At 45.7% G+C, this 25,130-nt stretch overlaps 1 protein-coding gene across 1 annotated transcript in view; it reads left to right on the forward strand.

Annotated features, from left to right (window-relative positions):
* Positions 1-5,136: 5,136 nt before the first annotated feature.
* Positions 5,137-25,130, forward strand: part of GUCY1A2 (guanylate cyclase 1 soluble subunit alpha 2) — a 252,799-nt gene continuing 232,805 nt past the window's right edge. The window contains exon 1 of the mRNA XM_044284756.1: positions 5,137-5,707. Coding sequence (XP_044140691.1) covers positions 5,465-5,707 — 243 coding nt within the window. The 5' untranslated portion in view covers positions 5,137-5,464. The remainder of the gene's footprint in view (positions 5,708-25,130) is intronic.

Genomic DNA, 25,130 nt, shown 5'->3' on the forward strand with positions numbered 1-25,130 from the left:
GTGTGCGCCCCGTGGTTGTGATGAGGGCCGCAATGCACGAACATCCACCGTGGGGCAGCCGCAGCGGATCGCAGACCCATTCACTTTAATAGGACATGTTCTATCTTTTTGCAGAACGGAAGTACGGGACGAAACCCCACAGAAGAACTCCGTAGTGCTTCCGTAGGGTTCCGTTCCGTGCTTTCATTCCGCATCTCCGCATTTGCAGACCCATTAAAGTGAATGGGTCCACATCCGTGATGGGGAATGCACACGGAACGATGCCTGTGTATTTCGGATCCGAAAATGCGGTCCTCAATACGGCCACAGAGCGCACACGTTCGTGTGCAATAAGCCTTATTGTCCGCATTACAGACAAGGATAGTACTGTTCTATCAGGGGCCAGCTGTTCCGTTCCGCTAAAAACTGAACGCACACGGACGTCATCCGTATTGTTTGCGGATCCTTATTTTGCAGACCGCAAAATACTGAAAAAGCCATATGGTCCTGTGCAAGAGGCCTAACTCAGAGGAGTCTATGGCACAGGAAGGGTTAAGATTTACTGAGCAGGATCGCATTGTTCGGGGACAGAGGTGACCTCCCCCCTCAGCACAGATTTGCTGACTCTGGCTATTTCTGAGTGCCTGTGGCGATATCTACAAGTTATGTAACCATGGATACCAAGATGTTATCTGAGCGTCTTATTACATGATAGCGTCTAATGGTATAGGTGGCGGTGGTGCAGGAAGACCCCTGACGCCGGCGATGGATGGACAGTAATTAGATAGCGACAACTGGAAATAAGGGTTTCCAAGGTGATACCATATAGCAGGGCTGAATTTGTCACCTGGCACAGTGCGTTATGCGTTATGGGCTCCATACGTAGCTGTCTCGTAGGTTACCGCTCCAGACGGCGTTTGATCACATGAACCTGCGGTTTTCAGTAATCTACGTCAAATATTTCAAACATGGCGTAAAAAGACGCACATTGTTGCGGAAAGATGGCGATAGTAAAAAAAAAAATCACACTTTTTTATACTAGAAATCCGGCATACGGTGCCTCATAAATCTCCCACTACAAGGGTCTTCTTGTAATCCGGCATCCAATAATCCAGAAAGTCTGATAATCCATCACCAGTTTACTCGCAGGCATAATTTACACCATCACCAGTTCTGTGCGGTGCTGGTCAGTAATATCACATTAATGTAACCCAACCATAGAAGTCAATGGAGACTTAAAAGTCCGTATTTTGCGCCTGCGTACTGCATCTTCCGATAATCCGTCACTACAGTCCTACTGATGCTGTAATAAAGGTAAAAAAAAAAATGAAATGAGAAAGAACCTTAGAAAAAGAATGATAAAAATAATAAAAGCAGTAGGATTCCTGTTTGACAGATGTAGCAGTAATGAGTTTGTCATCGGAAACAGAATGATTTATTATTCGGCATAACTCATGGTGATATCACGTGTTATGCCTAATTGTACATATATGATATATTCAACACTGCTACATCTGTTCGTGCCTGTAGATCTCAGCTGTAAGGAGTCACTTCCATAAAGCACGGTTTCTTTTGCGAATGTAGGAGAGCTGAGTTTGTCATACGCGACATCTTTATATCACAATGTTGCTGAATGTACTGTATTATCAGAATTCAGAGACTTATCATGGCGCTCACACTATGCAATCCCAGAGAGTTAAGTGACAAAGTCAGCCCTGCTACATCTGTATGCCCATAGACCACAGCTTGTTACATCTGCCTATAAGCCACAGCTGTAAGGGTTTGTGCCTTGAACCTTGTTCTTCTTGGTTACAAGCAGAGCCTCACACATACAGATGTAGCAGAGCTTAATTTGACAGTCGTAGTATTTCCGTTTGTCATTTGTCACAACTCATCGTGGTATTACACTGGAAGTAAACGTAGGTATCCTAAGTATAAGGCTGGGTTCAGACCTGAGCGTTTTACAGCGCGTACGATCGGGCTGTAAAACGCCCGACACCCCAAGAAGTACAGGAGCTTCTTTGGGGCGTCTTGTCGCGCGTACCCGTACATAGACTTCCGGGAACGCGCGACAATGGGTGTTCGCTTGTTCCGGAGCCGCGATTGTAAACGTGCATACAATCGCACATAAAGAACGCTCCATCCCGAACGCTCAGGTCTGAACCCAGCCTGAGAGTTATTACAATGCTCAGACTATTCCACCCCCATATCAATGACAAACTCATGTCTGCTACACCTATTTCTTCCTGCAATCACAGGTGCAAGGAGTTAGGGCTCATGCACACGACCGTGTGTATTTTGCGGTCCACAAAAAACGGATCTACAAAAAATACGGATGACGTCTGTGTGCATTCTGTATTTTGCAGAACGGAACAGCTGGCCCCTAATAGAACAGTCCTGCGGACAATAATAGGTCATGTTCTATTTTTTTTAAGAACGGAAATACGGACTGCACACGGAACGGACACGGAAAGAAAATACGTTTCTGTGCATGAGGTCTTACATCTATAAAGCGCAGCTATTCGACTGCTGAAGCTTCTGCTTCACCATTTCTTTTAGGCCTCATGCACACGACCGTTGTTGTGTCCCGTTCCGTTTTCCGTGATTTTCTGCGGACCCATTGACTTTCAATGGGTCCGTGGAAAACTTGGCTAATGCACCGTTTGTCATCTGCGTCCGTGATCCGTGTTTCCAGTCCGTGAAAAAAATATGACCTGTCCTATTTTTTTCACGGACAACGGTTCGCGGACCCATTCAAGTCAATGGGTCCGTGAAAAAACACGGAGGCACACATGATTGTCATCCGCGTCCGCGTCCGTTTTTTTCCTATCATTTGCATGGCAAACTTGACTTAGATTTTTTTTTTTACTTTCCTTCATGTCTGGAGATCATCCAAAAATAAAGGAAGGCACACGGAAACAAAAACGGACACGGATCACGGAACAACGGAACCCCTTTTTGCTGACCGCAAAAATATACTGTTGTGTGCATAAGGCCTAAGGCAAATGCAAAGTCTCAGACATACAGAGGTAGTGAAGCTGTGCAGCAGAGGGGAGTTTGTCATGTCACAATTTATTGGAAATTGACAGTGGTTTTTTTTTTTGCAAATCAACAGTATCATCTATACTGAGTATTGTCAGAATGCTCCATCTATTCAGCCCGAAGAGTCACCTCACAAATTCAGCACTGCTACATCTATTTCTTCTTGTATGTAACAGCTGCCAGGAGTCATTTCCATAAAGTGCAGTGACTGCAGAAATGTGTCCTTCACTCTACTTCTTTGGCTCATGGAGTAATCTTTCTCCTGCTATACAGCAGGCATGGCCAACCTGAGGCCCTCCGGCTGTTGAAAAACTACAACTTCCACCATGCCCTGCTGTAGGCTGATAGCTGTAGGCAGTCTGAGCATGCTGGGAGTTGTAGTTTTGCAACAGCTGGAGGGCCTCAGGTTGGCCATGCCTGCTATACAGCCTAATGGAGTCAAGTGACACATTCAGCACTGCTACATCTGCCCGCAGAACACAGCTGCAAGGAGTCATTTAATTTATACTTGTCAATGACTTGTGAATGAACCCTCCCTCATACATATAGATATCCTGGAGCTGAGCTTATCAGACGAAGCACAGTCACGTTTGTAATTTTGTCATGACTTGGTATCCCAACGTAGCTAAATCTGCTTAACAAGAGTTAAATGACACATTCAGCTCTGCTACCTCTGCGAGGTCATATCGGTATGGCGGCATCATTCCATGTCTCTTTGGTCAAATTCAGAACCTCGGGGCCACATTCACCCTTGCATATTACATATTAAGTGGTAACAATATGTGTCAATTTTGCTTTTATGCCTTTTTTATGTGCTTGATGTTTTTTTTTTCCAATATATGTCATATTCCACTTTTTGCCCGTGAAAATCAATGGGTTGGATTTAAAAACATGTGTGGTGTTGGTCTAATTTGCATGTGCGCATTTGTTCCCTTTTTTATAATCGGTAATTCAGCAACATTACAAAAAAAAAGGCAAAAAAAAAACCTTGATTCCTTTACCTAAAAAAAAAAAAAAAACACTTGGAACTAAAATGGAGCAAAATAAAAAAAAAAGAACCCATTGTGCACATCTACATATATATATATGATTTGTGAACGAGCCTTGGCCCATATAGATGTGGCGGAGCTGAGTTTATCCTTTAGTTGGTCATTTTGTCATGAGATCAGAAAGTGGCATATCCTAGAGAGTTAAATGACACATTCAGCTCTGCTACATCTGCCTGCACAACACACCTGGGAGAAGCCGTATCCGTATAGCGCCATCATTCCATGTTTCTTTGGTCAAATTCAGAGCCTCGGGGCGTTACCGATACACGTCAACGGTATTATTCCCCTTTGCGTTTTTTGTAAAAAAATAAAAAATAAAATGTTCAAGCATGTAAAAAACGTGCTTGATATAATTTTTTTTTCAATATATGTCATATTGCACTTTTTGCCCATAGAAGTCAATGGGTTGATGCATTTTTGCATCCTATGTAATTCAGCAATATTTAAAAAAAAAGGCAAAAAAAGGCGAATCCTTTACCAAAAAACAAAAATGTCTCAAGTTAAAAAAAAACACCATCGGTATTATTCCCCTTTGCTTTTTTTTTTTTTCTTATATTCCCGTTTTTTACGTGCTTGATATTTTTTTTCTTCAATATAACTCTACGTCATATTGCTGTTTTTGCTCATAGAAATCAATGGGTTGATCTGTTTTTTTTTTTTTTTTATATAATCTGTAATTCAGCAACATTACAAAAAAAAGCACAAAAATCTTTAATCCTTTACCCAAAAACTTGGAATAAAAATGGCGCAAAAAAAAAATCCATCTTGAACATCTCCATGTGATTTGTGAATGAGCCCTGGCACGTACAGAGGTGGCGGAGCTCGGTTTATACTTTACTTGGTCAATGTGGCGAAACCTAGAGAGGTAAATGACGCATTCAGCTCTGCTACATCTCCAGGTGCCTATAGACCACGTCTGTAGAGATGATTCTGTCTTAGTGAAAATGGAAAGCCACAGAGCAGGGGGAGGAAGGGGGGGCTTCCCAAGTCCTGTTAGAAGTGTGTCACGCTGGTGACAGGGGAGAGGAGCACGTGACGGTGGCTGGAGCTGTGGAGAAATGCAGCAGCCTGGGAAGGAAGAGAGAAAAAAATTAAAGAGCGAGGGAAGAGCATCAGCGTTCAAAATACAGAGGGAAAGAGAAGAGGCGCCCGCACAGCACAGAGCTCTGCTGCCTGCGGTGCTGCTGCGCACGCCACAGAACTGCAAACAAAAAGAAAAGCCGGAGAAACAAAAGGGAGGCACGGGGGGTGCTAACAAGCAGCTACGTACAAGGACTGGCACCGAGCTGCTCTATAAAGGACAAGCCGGACCTTGGCATAGGACCACAGCATGCTCTCAGCTCTTTCTAGCCTGACATAGCGCAGCGTCTCATGGTGGTATACCAAGCCTCAGCATGTCCGGGAGGAAGATCTCATCGGAATCCTTCAGCTCGCTGGGATCTGACTATACCGAGACCAGCCCAGAGGAAGAACCAGAATGCCCCCTGGCTCGGATGTGCTGGAACGGGAGCAAAAGCCCCACCGGGTCTCAGGATCAGCGCCCACAACCGGTTCCTGGCCCCAGGAGAGCCACCAGGAGGAGACGGGTGAACCTGGACTCCCTGGGAGAGAGCATCAGGAAACTGACTTCTCCCACGGTAAAAGGGACCTGCATGTCTGATGGGGGGAAGGGGGGGATTGGCACCTGGCAGGGCAGGTTAACGAAGGAGATTCCTTTGCAGATGAGTGACACTTGGCCAACCTGTCATTAGACATATGCTGTTCATTAGTGCCACAGCACCCCCAGTCACATGCTGTGCCCATAGCTAACTGGACTGGTCGCCCGTACAGTGCTGCCATTCTCCATAGATGCAACATTTAATGTAAACATAGGAGAGGGGCACGTATGTGATGGCATGTATATGGTAGAGAGACACGCCATGAGAGGGGGCTCTGCTGCCAGGCACATGCTAGGTCTGCTCTCCTCAGGATGAATGTGTAGGAGTGCGGCTATACCGTCCCTGCGTGCACTTCTAGCATCCGGATTTCAGTATAGAATTCTTCATCGCCATAGTAACACTATTCAATATATAGGATTCCGGGCCAGAAAGGGGCGAATATTCAGCGTTACTATTCATAGATAGATAGATTATAGATAGATAGATAGATTATAGATAATAGATATATAGATAGTACTGTAGATATGAGAGAGATAGATGATATATAGATTAGATATAGATAGATAGATATGAGATAGATAGATTATAGATAGATAGATATGAGTTAGATAGATTATAGATATATAGATAGATGATAGATATGAGATAGATAGATAGTTAGAGATATATGGAATAGATAGAGATACAGATAGATATGAGATAGACAGATAGATAGATGGATAATAGATAGAGAGATGATAGATTATATATAGATATGAGATAGATGATAGAGAGATGATAGATTATATATAGATATGAGATAGATGATAGATTATATATAGATAATAGAGATATAGATAGTACTGTAGATATGAGATAGAGATATAAATAGATAGATATGACATAGATACGTAGATAGATATTTTGTAGTTTTTCAAGACTTTGCGTTTCCACGTAGATGACATCTAAGGCTACTTTCACACTCGTGTTTTGGGCGGATCCGTCATGGATCTGCACAAACGCATCCGTTACAATAATACAACCGCATGCATCTGTCATGAATAAATCCGTTAGTATTATCTGTAACATAGCCAAGACGGATCCATTGAAAGTCAGCGGGGGACGGGTCCGTTTTCTATGGTGCCAGGTTGTGTCAGAGAAAACGGATCCGTCCCCATTGACTTACATTGTGTCCCAGGACGGATCCGTCTTGCTCCGCACCACATTGCTTACAGAAAAACGCTGCAGGCCGCCTCCAGAGCGGAATGGAGACGGATCGGAGGCAAAGTGAGGCATTCTGAGCGGATCCTGATCCGTTTTGGACCGCTTGAGAGAGCCCCGAACGGATCTCAGAAACGGAAAGCCAAAACGCCAGTGTGAAAGTAGCCTAGGAGATGTATAGGAACAGAACCAGTACCCTACAGCATATGGAGAATGGGCTTTAGACACTATGGTATGGGGGGTACCGCGGTCTACTCCTACTACTACTACTACCATGGACTCTTCGTAAGGAATAGACATTTTGCGGGTTGTGTAGGCAGCGAGGACGGGTTGGCAGGAGACAGACAGAGAAGGGCCGGCGCTGACATCCCCCCCTTTTGTCTTCACAGAGCAAGGAAATGAGAGATAAGGGGAGGATAATCAGGGGAAGGAGCTCATTATAGACTGAGCGCTACTTTGTCATCGGCAGTGTATATTTAACGTCACCCTCGCCCAACTCCACGTACTAATTAATGGCAACTAATGGCACAGTGACCTACAAAAAAAACCCGGGTGGGCACAGTCCTAAAAACTTCCCGCCTGCCAATTTCATTAGATATTTAATGATGGTTTGGATAGATAACCCGTATGTGCCCTGATGTTTAGCCCACTCTTTGCTCATTCCTAAAGGAAGCCCCCCTGGGTCAAAGCCGTACCCTAAACCAGTGGGGTTTCATCCAGTTGTAGTTGTCCAGCAGATGGGTTTGGAGGTTACAGATGTGCACCATGAAGTGACACTGAACTAGCTTTGTGCAGGTCCGAGAAGCTGGTGGGACCGATTTCCATTGGACCACGGTCCTCTATATGCCTAATCCGATTAGCGGAGGGCAGCACATCTTCAAGGGTTGGTCTGATTTAGAATAAAATGAAACAGAGGAGCGTCCTTCATTTGTATCCTCCTTCAATTAGCTCTTTTACAAACATCTCTCTCTTTGGAGGACCTGGCATGTCCCTGTGTCAGGCGATCAGCCCATCGATTGCAATGGGCACCGTGTAATGCAGCTTCTCTCCTGTGGGAGTGCTGCAGGGGAATTGAACACTATCTGCTGGAATTCCCTACAGATCACAGCTGATCACTGGGGGTCCCGGCAGCTTATTTTCAGAGAACCCTTTTAACACAAAGGCATTGTGCTCGATAGACAACCCCTTTAATTTAAAAAAAAGTATACGCCTTATGTTATAGCAGCCATATTGGGGGCTCCAGATACTTTTCACCTATTATCTAGGAAATCTGTGAAGTCGCTGAACCTGTAAATTGATAGACTGTGGTTACCTCCAAGTTGCAGAGAGTCAATATGCCAAGAGAGTTGGCACCTGACTTTCGACTGAGTCCATGTGGGGTACGGAGGGGATTCATGTTTATACAGATCATGTTCAGTCCCCTCCCATGAAGATCAATGCACAGATCTAGGCCACACAGTAGCTTTATGGAGAAAACATATGTGAGCAAAGACCTCATTACAGGAATTGAAAGAATATGCTATTACTTAAAGGGGTTGCTTGAGATTAGAAAAGGGTTTTTTTTTTGTTGTTGGAAACAGCGCCCCTCTTTCCTATGGGTTGTCCATGGTAGTGCAGCGTCATGAAGTAGAGAAAGTTGAGCTGCAATACCAGACACAACCTGACCACAAGAGTGGTGCTGTTGTGTGTGTGTGTGGCACAGCCCATTTTCTCATCTCTAAGGCTATTCGGATGGAATGCTTCCAATTTTATGGATATTTATTTCTTTACATTTCACGCCATTCCCCATCATTTGCATGCCATACTCCGCCTCCATGGTTTGACCCCTCCTCCTGCCGCCTTCATTCATTTATCTTCTCCCAATTAAGGGCTCATACACACAAATGTATTTTTCTTCCGTGTCCGTTTTTTTACAGGTCCGTATACAGTACCATTCATTTTAATAGGCTTGAAAAAGTTCGTATGTCCGTTCCGCCAAAAAATAGAACATGTCCTATTCATGTCTGTTTTGATGAGACAAGGACGGGCATTGTTACAATGGAACCGCAAGAAAAACGGATGCAACACGGACATCATACGGATGTCATCAATTTTTTTTGCGGATCTGTGTTTTGCGGACTGCAAAATACATACTGTCATGTGCATGAGCCCTTGTACTGGATGTTTGCATGTCTCACTGAACGCTTTGCCCAGGACGCTTTGTTAGGGTCGCGCTGTGTGATTACCGGAGCTCGCAAAGTACCCATAACATTTTTTTATTTTATTAAGTTACAATGTATAACAAAATATACCGTTAAAAAGGGGGAAGTGACAGAACAGGCACCATCCTGGCACCACACACACTGCAGCTACCCCATCCTGGCACCACACACACTGCAGCTACCCCATCCTGACACCACACACACTGCAGCTACCCCATCCTGGCACCACACACACTGCAGCTACCCCATCCTGTCACCACACACACTACAGCCATCCTATCCTGGCACTACACACACTGCAGCTACCCCATCTTGGCACCACACACACTGCAGCTACCCCATCTTGGCACCACACACACTGCAGCTACCCCATCCTGTCACCACACACACTGCAGCCATCCCATCCTGGCACTACACACACTGCAGCTACCCCATCCTGGCACTACACACACTGCAGCTACCCCATCCTGGCACCACACACACTACAGCTACCCCATCCTGGCACTACACACACTACAGCTACCCCATACTGGCACTACACACACTACAGCTACCCCATCCTGGCACTACACACACTACAGCTACCCCATACTGGCACTACACACACTACAGCTACCCCATCCTGGCACTACACACACTGCAGCTATCCCATCCTGGCACCACACACACTGCAGCTACCCCATCCTGGCACCACACACACTACAGCTACCCCATCCTGGCACCACACACACTGCAGCTACCCCATACTGGCACTACACACACTACAGCTACCCCACCCTGGCACCACACACACTACAGCTACCCCACCCTGGCACCACACACACTACAGCTACCCCACCCTGGCACCACACACACTACAGCTACCCCATACTGGCACTACACACACTACAGCTACCCCATACTGGCACTACACACACTACAGCTACCCCATACTGGCACCACACACACTGCAGCTACCCCATACTGGCACTACACACACTACAGCTACCCCATACTGGCACTACACACACTACAGCTACCCCATCCTGGCACTACACACACTACAGCTACCCCATCCTGGCACTACACACACTGCAGCTATCCCATCCTGGCACCACACACACTGCAGCTACCCCATCCTGGCACCACACACACTACAGCTACCCCATCCTGGCACTACACACACTGCAGCTACCTCATCCTGGCACCACACCACACAATACAGCTACCCCATCCTGGCACCACACACACTGCAGCTAACCCATCCTGGCACCACACACACTGCAGCTAACCCATCCTGGCACCACACACACTGCAGCTACCCCATCCTGGCACCACACACACTGCAGCTACCCCATCCTGGGACCACACACACTGCAGCTACCCCATCCTTGCACCACACACACTGCAGCTACCCCATCCTGGCACCACACACACTGCAGCTACCCCATCCTGGCACCACACACACTGCAGCTACCCCATCCTGGCACCACACACACTGCAGCTACCCGATTTGGTTTAGATCTTTTGCAGGACTGGTCCGCATATAACATGTTTAGTCTGCCAATATCCCCGTATTATGCATTTGTTTATGTCTTTTGCCACTATTGACTCACCCCAGTATTAAGTATACACAATTCTGCAGTGTGTGTGTGGTGCCAGGATGGGGTAGCTGTAGTGTGTGTGGTGCCAGGATGGGGTAGCTGTAGTGTGTGTGGTGCCAGGGTGGGGTAGCTGTAGTGTGTGTGGTGCCAGGGTGGGGTAGCTGTAGTGTGTGTGGTGCCAGGGTGGGGTAGCTGTAGTGTGTGTGGTGCCAGGGTGGGGTAGCTGTAGTGTGTGTGGTGCCAGGGTGGGGTAGCTGTAGTGTGTGTGGTGCCAGGATGGGGTAGCTGTAGTGTGTGTGGTGCCAGGATGGGGTAGCTGCAGTGTGTGTGGTGCCAGGATGGGGTAGCTGTAGTGTGTGTGGTGCCAGGATGGGGTAGCTGCAGTTTGTGTGGTGTCAGGATGGTGCCTGTTCAGTCACTTCCCCGTTTTTAACGGTATATTTTGTTATACATTGTAACTTAATAAAATAAAAATGGGTACTTTGCGAGCTCCATTTTTGTTTTGGTTGTTTGGTATACTTGGGAGTTTGTCCCGGGTTATTTGAATTGGTTGATTCCTTTACCAGCCACAACAATTCGTTGATACACTAGGTTTTGGCAATAAGGACATCTATGGTCGTTTTATGCTATTGATTTACATGTGTGATTACCGGGCAGATTTTTATGTCTGTAGCTTGTTCCTTGCTACATTATTCCTTCTTTATTACTTCTCTGTGCAGTCCATGTTACTTATACATCGCTGGTCTGGTTCATATTTGTGACCTCTCTGTAACTACTTTCTGCCTATTTGACTAGCATAATTACAATCTGTTTTTGATTTATCATATTAGATGTGTCTATAGTCTTTACTTTGTATTATATTATGTTATTTAGCACTATTATATATACACACAATCTATATTTCTATTGTACAGCTTTGTACTATGCAATTATTCATCCACATTGTATGTGGCAATAGTATTGACCCTCTTACACACACACAACCAGATATACAATACAACAGCAAGCAGACGCACTAAGGACACAAAATATGGACACTGCCCAAATGCACTCCAAATGCAATCCTCGGAGCCCCAGGCAGGCACCTCCTAAACGGCTGATAACTCCGCCCTCCGTGCGCCTCTGCCCGCCCGTTTACTCCCCTCCCCTGTCCCTTTCCACTGCGGCTGTGCGGTACAAATCGCAGCGGGCGCATGCGCAATAGGTATTGCGATGCCCTGCCAGGAGCGGGCATCGCATTGCGCATGCGCCTGCTACGATTTGTACCGCACAGCCGCAGTGGAAAGGGACAGGGGAGGGGAGTAAACGGGCGGGCAGAGGCGCACGGAGGGCGGAGTTATCAGCCGTTTAGGAGGTGCCTGCCTGGGGCTCCGAGGATTGAGAGACCGCCCTGGGCACTTGAGAGGGCTCAGAACATAATCTTATAAGTTCGTTTTCTGCAAATTGAAAAGTCCGTTTTCTACCACAAAGGTACCGTTTTTATGTTCTGGCTGGATCACATAACCCTATTTTAACGGTCTAACATGCTAAAATGTGGTGACAGACTCCCTTTAACAATATAATGCAGACGGATCCGCTCTGAACGCAAGTGTGAAAGTAGCCTGAAATGAATGGGTCAGGATTCAGTGCGGGTGCTATGCGTTCGCCTTAAAATCACTGGGCTTTGTGTAATAATCAAACATGTGTCATGGTAGAACTTTTGTATGATCCCTAAACAAGGGCTCTACCCATGTTATTCTGCAATGATCCAGATCTTAAAGTTCAGCCTAGGGGCAAAAAAATGAGAACAGAAGACTCATGGTGGTGGTATGTGAGTCTTCCTCTTCTGACCCCAAACGGCAGAAGACCCCTTTTATTAAGCAAAAACCTAGGTGTCACCCTTACAACCTAAAAATACAACTTAACTATTGTGACATGTGGTTTAAGTGTGACATATGTAGCCGTATAGCATGGTGGCTCAGTGGTTAGCACTGTAGCCGTGCAGCACTGGGGTCCAGACCAAAGACATGTTCTCTCCGTATTTGCGTGGGTTTCCTCACATACTGATGAGGACAGTGTGACGCTAATGTCTGTAAAGCGCTGCCATGTATATAGCTTATAAATGTGTAAAATGAATAAATTAAGGATACTGTGACACTGCAGCTGTTCTGCGGCTACAACTTCCAGAACCCTTCTTTCACTTCTATGGGAGTTTCAAGAACAGTTGAGTAAGTGCACATGATTGGAGTTGTAGTTTCAGAGCAGCTTGAATGCTGATCCCTGCTCTAGCATGGGAAAACCGAAGATACATGTAGCCATCTAGCTTTTATACCAAATATTGCAACCTAGGTAAATGCAAGATTTAATTAGATTTAAAGGGGCGCCAGTGCCTTCTCCAACAGCTGTCCTGGGTGTCGGCCCCCCCACGATCAGATAGGTCATCAGTATAAAACTCCCAGAAAACCCCTTTAATTAGGTCTTGTGCACATGGCCGTTCCGTGCATTGGGGACTGCAATTTGCGATCGAGATCCATTCCACTTGAATGGGTCCATGATCCATCCGCACTGTAAAAAAATAGAACACTTCAAGTGAATGGTTCCGCATCCGTGATGCTGGGTGCACACGGCCGGTGCCCGTGTATTGCGGACCCGCTGTATGAGGCCTTAAAGGGTTTCTGTCACCAGAATTAACCCTATTAAGCTAGCTGACATTAGAGATGTGCTAATGTCATCTAAACCTAACCAGCCTATTCCTACTTGTATCTCTGCCCCCGTTACACCAGAAATCTAACTTTTATGAAATATTAATTAGCCTCTGGTAGCGGGGGGGGGGGGGGGGGGGGGGGGGGGGGTTTGCCCCCGCTCCTAGAGGCTCTGTTCTCCCACCTCTGGCCACGCCCTGATACACTAGATTGACAGGGTCAGGCAGCGTTGGGAGAACGGAGCCTCTAGGCAGTGATGGTCAGTTCGCAGTGTCCGCCAGCGAACACATGCGGGCTGCCATCTTTAGTAAGGTAGACTCACCCGTCCGGTGATGCACAGGTAAGCCCTTACCTGTGCCTCTGCCGGGAGCCAGTCTGAAATCAAATGCGGTCACCGGGAGCAGGCAGTTCCGCCGGGGGCCTTCATCAGGCTGTTCTTGGAACTGCCTGCTCTTGGTGACCGCATTAGATTTCAGACCGGCTCCCGGCAGAGGCACAGGTAAGGGCTTACCTGTGCATCACCGGACGGGTGAGTCTAACCTTACTAAAGATGGCAGCCCGCATATGTTCGCTGGCGGACACTGTGAACTGACCATCACTGCCTCTAGGAGCAGGAACAACGCCCCCCGCCCCCCCGCTCCTAGAGGCAAATTAGCATATTATAAAAGTTAGATTTCTGGGGTAACGGGGCAGAGATACAAGTAGGACTAGACTAGTTAGGTTCAGCTGACATTAGCACATCACTAATATCAGCTAGCTTAATAGGGTTACATCTGGTGACAGAAACCCTTTAATCTCACTATGTCATAGGGCCTCCCACTGCCGTAACTATAGGGTAAGAAGGGGAAGCGGCTGCTTTGGGGCCCTGTCCCAGAAGGGGCCCATCCAGGAGGAGGAGGACTGAAAGATTTGCTCAGGGCCCCCTCAACAGTATTACACAATCAAATTATATACAGTGACAGTATAGACAGTGTATAAAACGGATGGAACAGCTGCCGGGCCTGGTCTGGGAGAGCGATCTTTACTAGCCACAGGAATGGGGGCGGCATGAAAGGAAGGGGTTGCGAAAAAATTACTGGGGGTGGGGGGCCCCATTTAAAATTTGCTGTGGGGCCCAGTCATTTCTAGCTACGCCACTGGGTCCTGCAGAGAGAGAGAGAGACACTCCTCACTCATTGTTAGTGCTCCGGCTAATAGATGAGGGTCCTGAACCGAAGACCCCCCTAGTTCTCCATCCCCAGGCCAGAGTTAATTATTCTACCTGTGCTCAATCACAGAGTCATCTCATCACAATGGCAATTTCTTTTTTTCTTTTTGTAGAAATTTTGTCTCCAATGGAAACCATCCTCCCCGTAATGTAATGCAGTTTTACACTCTTCAGTGTCACACTCATCTCCTAATTACCCCCTTCCAGATAATGAACATGTGTTCAATCCACCCACAAGTAGAAGCGTTTTCTAATAAAGCTCGGCTCCGTTACTGCTTCCCATTAGTCAGCCATGGTAGGCAGAAAGAAATCATGCATAATGTATAATATATATATATTCATTTTTATTTTATTTTTTTCTTTAAAATCTATTGGAATTGGTAAACAGTTTACAAATATGGCCGTGATGTAGTCTACAGATGTAGCAGAGCTGAATGTGTCTGCAGGTTGCAGAACGCCTGTGCGTCCATCACTTGGCCAGGGCAGATTATTATCAGTAGAAGTAAGCAGTGAAGGACAGCAAGCAGAGATCTTGAAAATGACAAAGAACTGATGCAAGAAGTCTACTGGAAAATTGTACAACTTTTGATTAAAGGGAAAATGAATTATATTTTTAGTCAGTTACAACCAGATAGCCACATATATCCTTTCCGATCTATTATTTTATGATTGTAGATTTTTTTTAATTCTCTTTCCTGAAACTTTATTATGGGGACGGCCATCTTAGACAAGACTCCTTGATTTCTATGGGAGAGTTTTTTAGGTAAGCTCTGTGACCTGTGCAGAGGTCCGGAGGGAGCAGATGATACTTTCACACTTGCGTTCGGTGCAGATCCGTCTGGTATCTGAACAGACGGATCCGCACCTATAATGCAAACGCTTGCATCCGTTCAGAACGGATCCGTCTGCATTAGACAGCTTTTTCAGATCTGAGTTTTCACATCGTGAAAACTCAGATCCGACAGTATATTCTAACACAGAGGCGTTCCCATGGTGATGGGGACTTTTCAAGTTAGAATATACTACAAACTGTGTACATGACTGCCCCCTGCTGCCTGGCAGCACCCGATCTCTTACAGGGGGCTGTGATCAGCACAATTAACCCCTCAGGTGCCGCACCTGAGAGGTTAATTGTGCGTATCATAGCCCCCTGTAAGAGATCAGGTGCTGCCAGGCAGCAGGGGGCAGACCCCCCTCCCTCCCCAGTTTTAAATTCATTGGTGGCCAGTGCGGCCCCCCTCTCTCCCTCCCCAGTATTAAACTCATTGGTGGCCAGTGCGGCCCCCCCTCCCTCCCTCCCCAGTATTAAATTCATAGGTGGCCAATGCGTCCCCCCTCCCCCCCAATTAAAATCACCCCCCCCCAATTAAAATCACCCCCCCATCATTGATGGCAGCGGAGAGTTCCGATTGGAGTCCCAGTTTATTCGCTGGGGCTCCGATCGGTTACCATGGCACCCAGAACGCTACTGCAGTTCTGGCTGCCATGATTACTTAGCAATTTTAGAAGCATTATACTTACCTGCGCTGTCTGTGACCGGCCGGGAGCTCCTCCCACTGGTAAGTGACAGGTCTGTGCTATAAGAAATGCGCCGCACAGACCTTTCACTTACCAGTAGGAGGAGCGCCCGGCCGGCCACAGACAGAGCAGGTAAGTATAATGCTTCTAAAATTCGGAACTCACCGCTGCCACCAATGATTGGGGGGGGGGATTTTAATTAGGGGGGGCCGCACTGGCCACCAATGAATTTAATACTGGGGGGGAGGGAGGGAGGGGGGGGCCGCACTGGGGTTAATTGTGCTGAACACGGCCCCCTGTAAGAGATCGGGTGCTGCCAGGCAGCAGGGGGCAGTCATGTACACAGTTCTCAGTATATTCTAACTTGAAGCGTCCCCATCACTATGGGAACGCCTCTGTGTTAGAATATACTGTCGGATCTGAGATTTCACGATGTAACTCAAATCCGATGGTATATTCTAACATAGAGGCGTTCCCATGGTGATGGGGACGCTTCATGTTAAAATATACCATCGGATTGGAGAAAACTCCGATCCGATGGTATATTAATAGGGACTCCTGACTTTACATTGAAAGTCAATGGGGGACGGATCCGTTTGCAATTGCACCATATTGTGTCAACGTCAAACGGATACGTCCCCATTGACTTGCATTGTAAGTCTGGACGGATCCGTTTGGCTTCGCACGGCCAGGCGGACACGAAAACGCTGCAAGCTGCGTTCGGGTGTCCGCCTGCTGAGCGGAGCGGAGGCTGAACGCTGCCAGACTGATGCATCCTGAGCGGATCCGCATCCACTCAGAATGCATTAGGGCTGGACGGATCCGTTCGGGCCGCTTGTGAGAGCCTTCAAACGGAACTCACAAGCGGAACCCCGAACGCAAGTGTGAAAGTAGCAGCTGGGATATCATCACCTACTGTGAATGGTGGATCCTGTGTTATCTATACAGAGGTGATATGTCATTGTAATCCTGCCTGTAAAGATAAGCAGATAACTACAGTAAAGTGATCTATACAGACCAAGACGTGGATCCTATTAATGGGCTTAGTGACCAGTGCAAACACTGAAAGTTTTTAGGCTTTTTTTTTAACATAGATATACAAAAAAATCTAAAAAATAACAATCAGGAAATTCACTAAATTAACATAAAATGTGAAAGATGATTTAAACAATAGGTCATTTTCTGATGACCCATTCCCTTTATGGTCCATTCACACGTCCGAATTTCAATGGGACTGTAAAAAATGTCCGCATCCGTAGTTCCGTTTCACCGCCTCGCAGTCAGACAGAGCATGTCCTATTCTTTCCCGCAGCCACGGACAAGAATAGGCATTTCTATCACAGGGCTGGCCATGTGCAGTCCGCAAGATGCAGAACGCACATGGCCGGAATCCGTGTTTTGCGGATCCGCAATTTGCGGACCGCAAAACACTTGCGGATGTGTGAATGGGCCCTTAATGAAAGAATAACATAAGCCCTTACCTGTGCCTGTGCCGGGAGCCGGTCTGAAATCAAATGTAGTCACCGGGAGAAGACAGTTCCGAGAATAGCCGCCGGGGGCCTTCGTCGGGCTGTTCTCAGAACTGCCTGCTCCCGGTGACTGCATTTGATTTCAGACCGGCTCCCGGCACAGGCACATGTAAGGGCTTACCTGTGCATCGCCGGACAGGTGAGTCTAACCTTACTGAAGATGGCAGCACGCATGTGTTCGCTGGCGAACACTGCGAACTGCCCATCACTGTTGGTGGGTTCACACAACCCTCAACCATGTTTCTGAACACATTTGCAGAATTTGCAGCCACAGGAAGATTGTGCAGCTGCTGGAGCAGAGAGCTGGTTGTCAGTGACAGCTGGGCTCCCTGTAAAGAGGGCAGAGATGGCCAATTACTGCCCCTGCGATCCCTATTAATGCTGAGTGAATGCCATGTATACAGATCAGGAAGTCCCAGCAATCATGTGATTGTCAGGGACCAGGTGACTGCAGGAACTGCTGGGTCTTAGCAGGCCCAGATCAGCACTGCAGTGCATGTCAGGAAGCTGTATTCCTCTAATATGTCATCCCCAGTTACGGGGACACAAAATTGTAAAATAAAAAAAATAAAGTTAAAGGAAAATAAGTGCCACCTCACTCCACACTGCAGCTTCTAGTCCCATCCATGGCAACCGTAAACTATATATCCCCTATATCAACATGACTGTAATGGAAAGAGAAAGATTTTGTTGTGCTATTTGTGTTGTGCTATTAGAAAAAAATATGAAAGAAGTGTGAAAAACAGGTTTTGCCTCTTTTTATGTATTTTAAAAACATAACATACTAAAATAACATTTACATAAAAATAGAGCGCCATGTACTAAAAAATTAAAATGTGCCTGGTCATGAATGGTAGGGTGGGGGGATGGAATGGTCCACTCTTGAACTAGTTACGTTATGGAATTTCATAACTCATAGCTCCAGCAGAATGGACACGCCCCCTGAGCTGCAGCAGAGAAGACCCTCCCCTGAGCTCCAGCAGAATGGACACGCCCCCTGAGCTGCAGCAGAGAAGACCCTCCCCTGAGCTCCAGCAGAATGGACACGCCCCCTGAGCTGCAACAGAAAAGACCCTCCCCTTGAGCTTTTAACTTGATATAAATCCAGCAGAGCAATGAATGGGGAGATCTCTGGATCCATGTGAGGTACAGGACTGGTTCTAGCTTTGTTAGAAAGAGATTGTCATGTCCTATATCATGTCTGATTTTAATTTTTTACGTTAGCCATGGGATAACCCCTTTAAATGTCTTGGTCAGAAGCATGTTACTTGTTTCTTGTAGAATAGGTCATTTGAGGTTTCTTCTGAATGTCTACCTCAAAATGGTAGTCGATTAATAAGTAATGTGGTTAAGCATGATCTGTGCAGCGGTTTCCACGGCAACAATTTTTTATTTTTTTTGGAGCGCTATGTAAGCGCAAATGAATTAAATCATTGCATGGAACGCCATTGAATCCTGCTGTCGTTATAGCAACAACACAGTTCAGACCTGGAAGTTCCATATATTGACACCAGGAGCTCGTATGGTATACCTACCTACACAGGTAGGTTGGATTCTTTGTATCATAGTATATGGGTTTGACAAAGCTAGCATCCACGGGAGGATAGTCGTACTTGTGGTACTGTAAAGGGGTAGTTGCATTTAGGAAAAAAAGTATTATTGCATCCTGGTATGATGAAAAGTTATACAATTTTTTTTATATGCTTTCTGTATTGATTTGTTATGATTTTCAAGATCTTTGCTTGCTGTCATTCAGTAAAAACTTTCACTGCTCACTTCTGGTGGCTAACAATCTGTCCTGGTTATGTGATGGACACAAAGGTGCATGGCTCTGAAAAGGCCGGGCGTCCATGGGCAGGCTGCTATGACAGTTTGCGGGTTAATTATTGCCCACCTCGGGGGGCCTAGCTTGCAGTCGCCCCATGCAGACCCAGTCTTACTGTACCGTAATGATCCGCGCCCCTGTGTTTCCATCACATAACCAGGACAGATTGTTGTCTACTGGACGAAAATCATGAAGGTTCCTGTGGAATGATAGCAAGCAAAAATCTTAAAAACTGCGATGAAAGGATACAGAAAAGTATATTGGAAAATCGTAAAACATTCCACTAATATCAATAACCCTTTTAGTAAGTTCTCAACTTAAAGGGGTTGTATCTCGAAACATATTTGTCATTACATGTAATGAAAAATTTTATATAGCCACTAAGCTATTCAATAAAATTTATCTGTATAGCGCCACCTGCTGTTTGTTCTCTTCCTTATTTCTTGTCCGTCTCTCTGAGCTGGTAGCACGCGCTCAGTGCAACCAGCCATGTGTTCTGTTGGAAGCTGTGGCAGTTACAGGGAGCGAGCTGCAGAGAAAGGACACGCCCCCGAGCAGCAGCAGAAAGGACACGCCCCCTGAGCTGCAGCAGAAAGGACCCCACCCCCCCATTCCCCCTCCTTGAGCTGCCAGGGTGAAGATAATCTAGCAGAGCAAATGGAGCAGTGAATGTGGAGATCTCTGGATCCATGTGAGATGGATTCAGAGATCAGGGCTGGTTCTAGCTTTGTTAGAAAGGTATTATCATGAACTATATGATGTCCGATTTTCATTTTTTTTTTTTTTACATCAATCATGGCATAACCCATTTTAATGTATTTTTCGGGTTAGACCACATAAACAGCACAACCTGGTATAACCTTGCCCTAGCTTCATAATCTGTCCAGTCATTTCACTGCTAAGGCTATGTTCACACTGCATGTGCAGAAAGCTCTCAACGCATATGCAAACTTACTAGGGATGAGCGAACCCGAACTGCAAAGTTTGGGTTTGTACCAAACTTTGCGAGTTCGGGTACCCAGACTCGAACCTGGACTTTTTCACTGAAGTCCGGGTTTTGTGTTTGGGCGATTTTATTATTTTCCGTTATAAAATGGTTATATCGGAAAATAATAGCATTCTAAAGACAGAATGCAAAAGAATATGGCCATTTAGGGGTTAAAAACAACAACTCGCCTCATCTACTTGATCACGCTGCAGCAGCTTCTTCAATCTTCACTGAACAGGACCTGACAAAGGATCTGTGATGTGTGCGATGACGTTACCGCGCTCTCCCACGTGGTGGTGTCATTGCGCACATCGCAGGTCCTTTGTCAGGTCCTGTTCAGTGAAGATTGAAGAAGCTGCTACAGCGTGATCAAGTAGATGAGGTGAGTTGTTGTTGTTTTTAACCCCTAAATGGCCATATTCCTTTGCATTCTGTATTCAGAATGCTATTATTTTCCAATATAACCATGTTATAACTGAAAATAATAAAGTGAAGTTCGGGTCCCCATTGACCTCAATGGTGTTCGGGATCGGGGACAAGCAGCAAGCAGTGTTTTTCTGTACACGATGTGGTGCTGAGCAAGACGGATCCGTCCTGACACACAATGTAAGTCAATGGAGACAGATGGAAACGGATCCGTCCCCCATTGACTTTCAATGGTGTTCATGACGGATCCGTCATGACTATAGAAGACATAATACAACCGGATACGTTCATGGCAGATGCATGCGGTTGTATTATGGTAACGGAAGCGTTTTTGCAGATCCATGACGGATCCGCAAAAAACGCTAATGTAAAAGTAGCCTTAGATAGCTCTTTAGCTCGAGGTATAAATGTGGCTTGATTGAAGGCGAAGAAGTAATCTGCCCTTATTCATACGGCCATATGAAGAATTGGTACCATGTTCTACTGCCTAAGATGAGAGAGCTACAAAAGAAGTGTCTCAAGAAAACAAAAGCGATCATTTGACCACCATTGGTCCAGTTTCTGTATTCCTTTACGATCAGCTGGTTATTGCCGGGGAAAACTGAGCTTGACCATCCATGAATGACCAGCCATGTAATGCATTGATTGGTTGGGTCTTCAAATGGGAGAAGTTCTCACGTAGGATTTCTCTCTATTGGCTTATACAGAGGGACTCCACAGATCTCCCTCTATGATGTCTATGGCATAATAGGGTGTATAGACTGGACTTGTCCTGATGGACTACCCCTTAGGCCAGTTTCACATGGGTCCAGGAAACACACTCCATGTGATGGCCGCATTTTCTGGACTAAACACTCTGACCGAACTCACAGCACCATAATGACTTTTGATACTGTCGGTTCCTGCCTGACTGTGGGTCTATTGTACCATACTTATGGCATTCTGTGAGTAAAGTACAGTAGACCTGTGGTCAGGCAGGAAACCACTGTTTCCTATGTTTAAAAGGGTTTTCGAACCCGGACATAAGCTCCCAATTGTGCCGGTGACGTACCTGGCTTTTTCTCAGTATGCTAGGTGGAGGCTTCTGCCTAGCAGTTTTCCTGGTGATGTCTACAGCACTAATGGGCAGGCTTAGGCATTGCTCCAGGCTGTATTACATGCTAGGGCAGAGCTAAAGACCGCCCATTAGGGCCGGTGATGTCAAGGGGGAGCATCGGAGCAAGAAATGCTCTAATGTTCCACTCAGACATGGCAAATAAGTGAAGGGGACCTTATGTCCGGGTTCAGCTCTGAACCCGAACAACCCCTTTAAGTCATTATGGTGCTGTCAGAGAAGCAGTGTTCGGTCCGGGAAATGAGGGTATCACACAGAGCATGTTTCCTGGACCCAACACAGTTGTTTGGCCTTAACACAATATATTTTGGAAAAGTTTAGAAACCAGTGAAAAACCCCTCATGATATCTGAGTTTTCTGATGCAGGATACTGGAAGGTTGGCTAGTCTGATGAGCGTTCCCTCAAAAAGATGAAGAGATAATACATGTGTATTACCTGTTGGGCTTTTTTCCCATCTTGACAAAATAATATTAGAACATTATTAGACAGGAATATAAATAGAAGCAGAACAGGATCTACGCAGCGAGCATTAGATAACGCCACGTACTAGAAAACAGTTGCTAGGTGATGTTTTAGAACTTGCCTTGGAAATGCTACCTCCGTAACCCAGCGCTCTGATGATAGCTCCGCTACTTTAAAAACTCCTCAAACTTGTGCTGGTATTATCTCTTTTTATGTTCTCTCCCTCTGTCCATTTCCTTCTACTATTAGTTTATGGCCGTAGTCTCTAACCTGTCACAAAACCTACAGCTGTCACCAAACTACTACTCCTAGTCTGGGCCTAATTAGGCAGAGATGGGTTTAGAGGAGCAAGCGTTTGTTTTCTCACTACTTTTCTGGAAAAAAAAGACCCCCATATGTGACAATCAGAGACCTAGTATGCTTTGGCTGATGGGGGGATTGATTACATGCACAGAAGTCCATGTTAGGCTTCATTCCTATCTCTACTGGAGGATACATCAAGGGCCTCTGTAGATCCCATTACAGTCAGTTGGGCCCATCAGGTGGCGTTTCTTTTTGTCATTTGACGCTTCCATTATTTTCAATCCTTTGCTTTTATAATGGATAGTTTGTTGACATTCATTTATTTCAAGTATACTACATAAATGTGTTTGTTGTATTTTATTTTGTGCCATTATATTTTTTTGCAATTACTAAAAAAAATATACTTCTAAAAAATTACTTTAAAAAAATAACCATACAATGTCCTGGTATATACAGAGATATATCTGTAGGTACCAGTAGATTATGCATGGAAAAATGCTGTTGAGGTTTTTGGTCAGAGCAAATATTCCTATTAATAACAGTGGCCTCTGCGGCTCACTGGTTAGAGCTTCTGCCTCCCATATTCCAGATCACAGGTTCAAGACCCAGCAAAGAGGAAGCAGAAGAAGTAAATATACAGGGGTATCGTCCAGCATGTGCTGCTATGGGTCCTATCCACCCTTCACTGTCAACTGCTAAAAGTTACTGGTGCTTGTAAAAATAAAATACTATCACCGGCTACCTGCCACAAATTGTTAGGCTGGTGGTTTACTAGTCAGGTGGCAACCCTAATGCCTTGGAAAATAAGTACACTGGGTAGGACTGCAGTGGTGTGGGTAAGACAGCAGCACAACACTTGTGTTGGCATATAGAAGTATCCCCAAGAGGGCTTCAGCTCACTCTGGTCCCAAATGTGTAACAAAATGGGGTTTGCCAAAAGGGTGGCCCTGCCTGGCAAGGAAATTGATGGGTACAACTGAAGATGCAAGGGACAGTTTATTGTAAATGCACAACGTGGTTTGGGGCAGAAGGAGCCCCTTCATCGGGTTCAGTATACACACATGACTGGTTACAGCATTTGAAAACATTGTGTGTGCATCAAAACCCAGTGGGAGGTGCGCAGGGATCGTTCCTCCCATACTGAGTGATGGGAACCACCCTTTTCACAACCCCATTTCGCCATAACCCTAATGCCTTAATAGCTGAAGGCTATTCTTCAAGATGTATTACAGCAGCTTGTGTTCTGCTCTTTGGTTTGGGCAAATTTGTGTATTTTTTAATTCTCCATAGATGATCTTCTGATAGTGGAATGATGGCTTCATTGTTTGGGAATACTTTTCGAGACCTTCTTTCTCTTTCTGAAGATCTAGGCAGGGTGGTCGCCATACTTGCAACTCTCCCAGGATGCACTGCCAAAACCTACTGTTGCCCCCAGGCCATTCAGGCCTCCTCCTGGATTTTGGCAAGTATGGTGGTAGCAACAGAAAAGCTAACTCATTATTTTTACCCCTTAATGACTTCTGCCGTAATGATATGATGCAGGCAGATTCTGAGAGAATCTATGCTGTCCTGTTACAGTGCTCTGATCGTGGTGGCACTACCACTGTGATTGGGAAATACACATATATTTTTTCGAGACCTAATACCCATAATAATTCCCCCAAAGATGTACAGTCATGTGAAAAAATTAGGACACCCTTTGAAAGCATGTGGTTTTTTGTAACATTTTTAATAAAAGGTTATTTCATCTCCGTTTCAACAATACAGAGAGATTAAAGTAATCCAACTAAACAAAGAAAACTGAAGAAAAGTCTTTTCAAGATCTTCTGTAAATGTCATTCTACAAAAATGCCTATTCTAACTGAGGAAAAAGATAGGACACCCTTGCCCCTAATAGCGAGTGTTACCTCCTTTGGCTGAAATAACTGCAGTGAGACGGTTCTTGTAGTCATCTACCAGTCTTCGACATCGGTCTGAGGAAATTTTACCCCACTCCTCAATGCAGAACTTTTTCAGCTGTGAGATGTTTGAGGGGTTTCTTGCACGTACAGCCCTTTTCAAGTCACCCCACAGCATCTCAATGGGATTCAAATCTGGACTTTGACTTGGCCATTCCAGGACTCTCCATTTCTTCTTTTTCAGCCAATCTTTGGTTGATTTACTAGTATGTTTTGGGTCATTGTCATGTTGCATGGTCCAGTTCCGCTTCAGCTTTAATTTTCTAACTGATGGTCTCACATGTTCTTCAAGCACCTTCTGATACACAGTAGAATTCATCGTGGATTCTATGATGGTGAGCTGACCAGGTCCTGCTGCAGCAAAGCAGCCCCAAACCATGACACTTCCACCTCCATGCTTCACAGT

This window comes from Bufo gargarizans, chromosome 3, assembly GCF_014858855.1.
Source record: "Bufo gargarizans isolate SCDJY-AF-19 chromosome 3, ASM1485885v1, whole genome shotgun sequence".
In the NCBI taxonomy this organism is placed as follows: domain Eukaryota; kingdom Metazoa; phylum Chordata; class Amphibia; order Anura; family Bufonidae; genus Bufo; species Bufo gargarizans.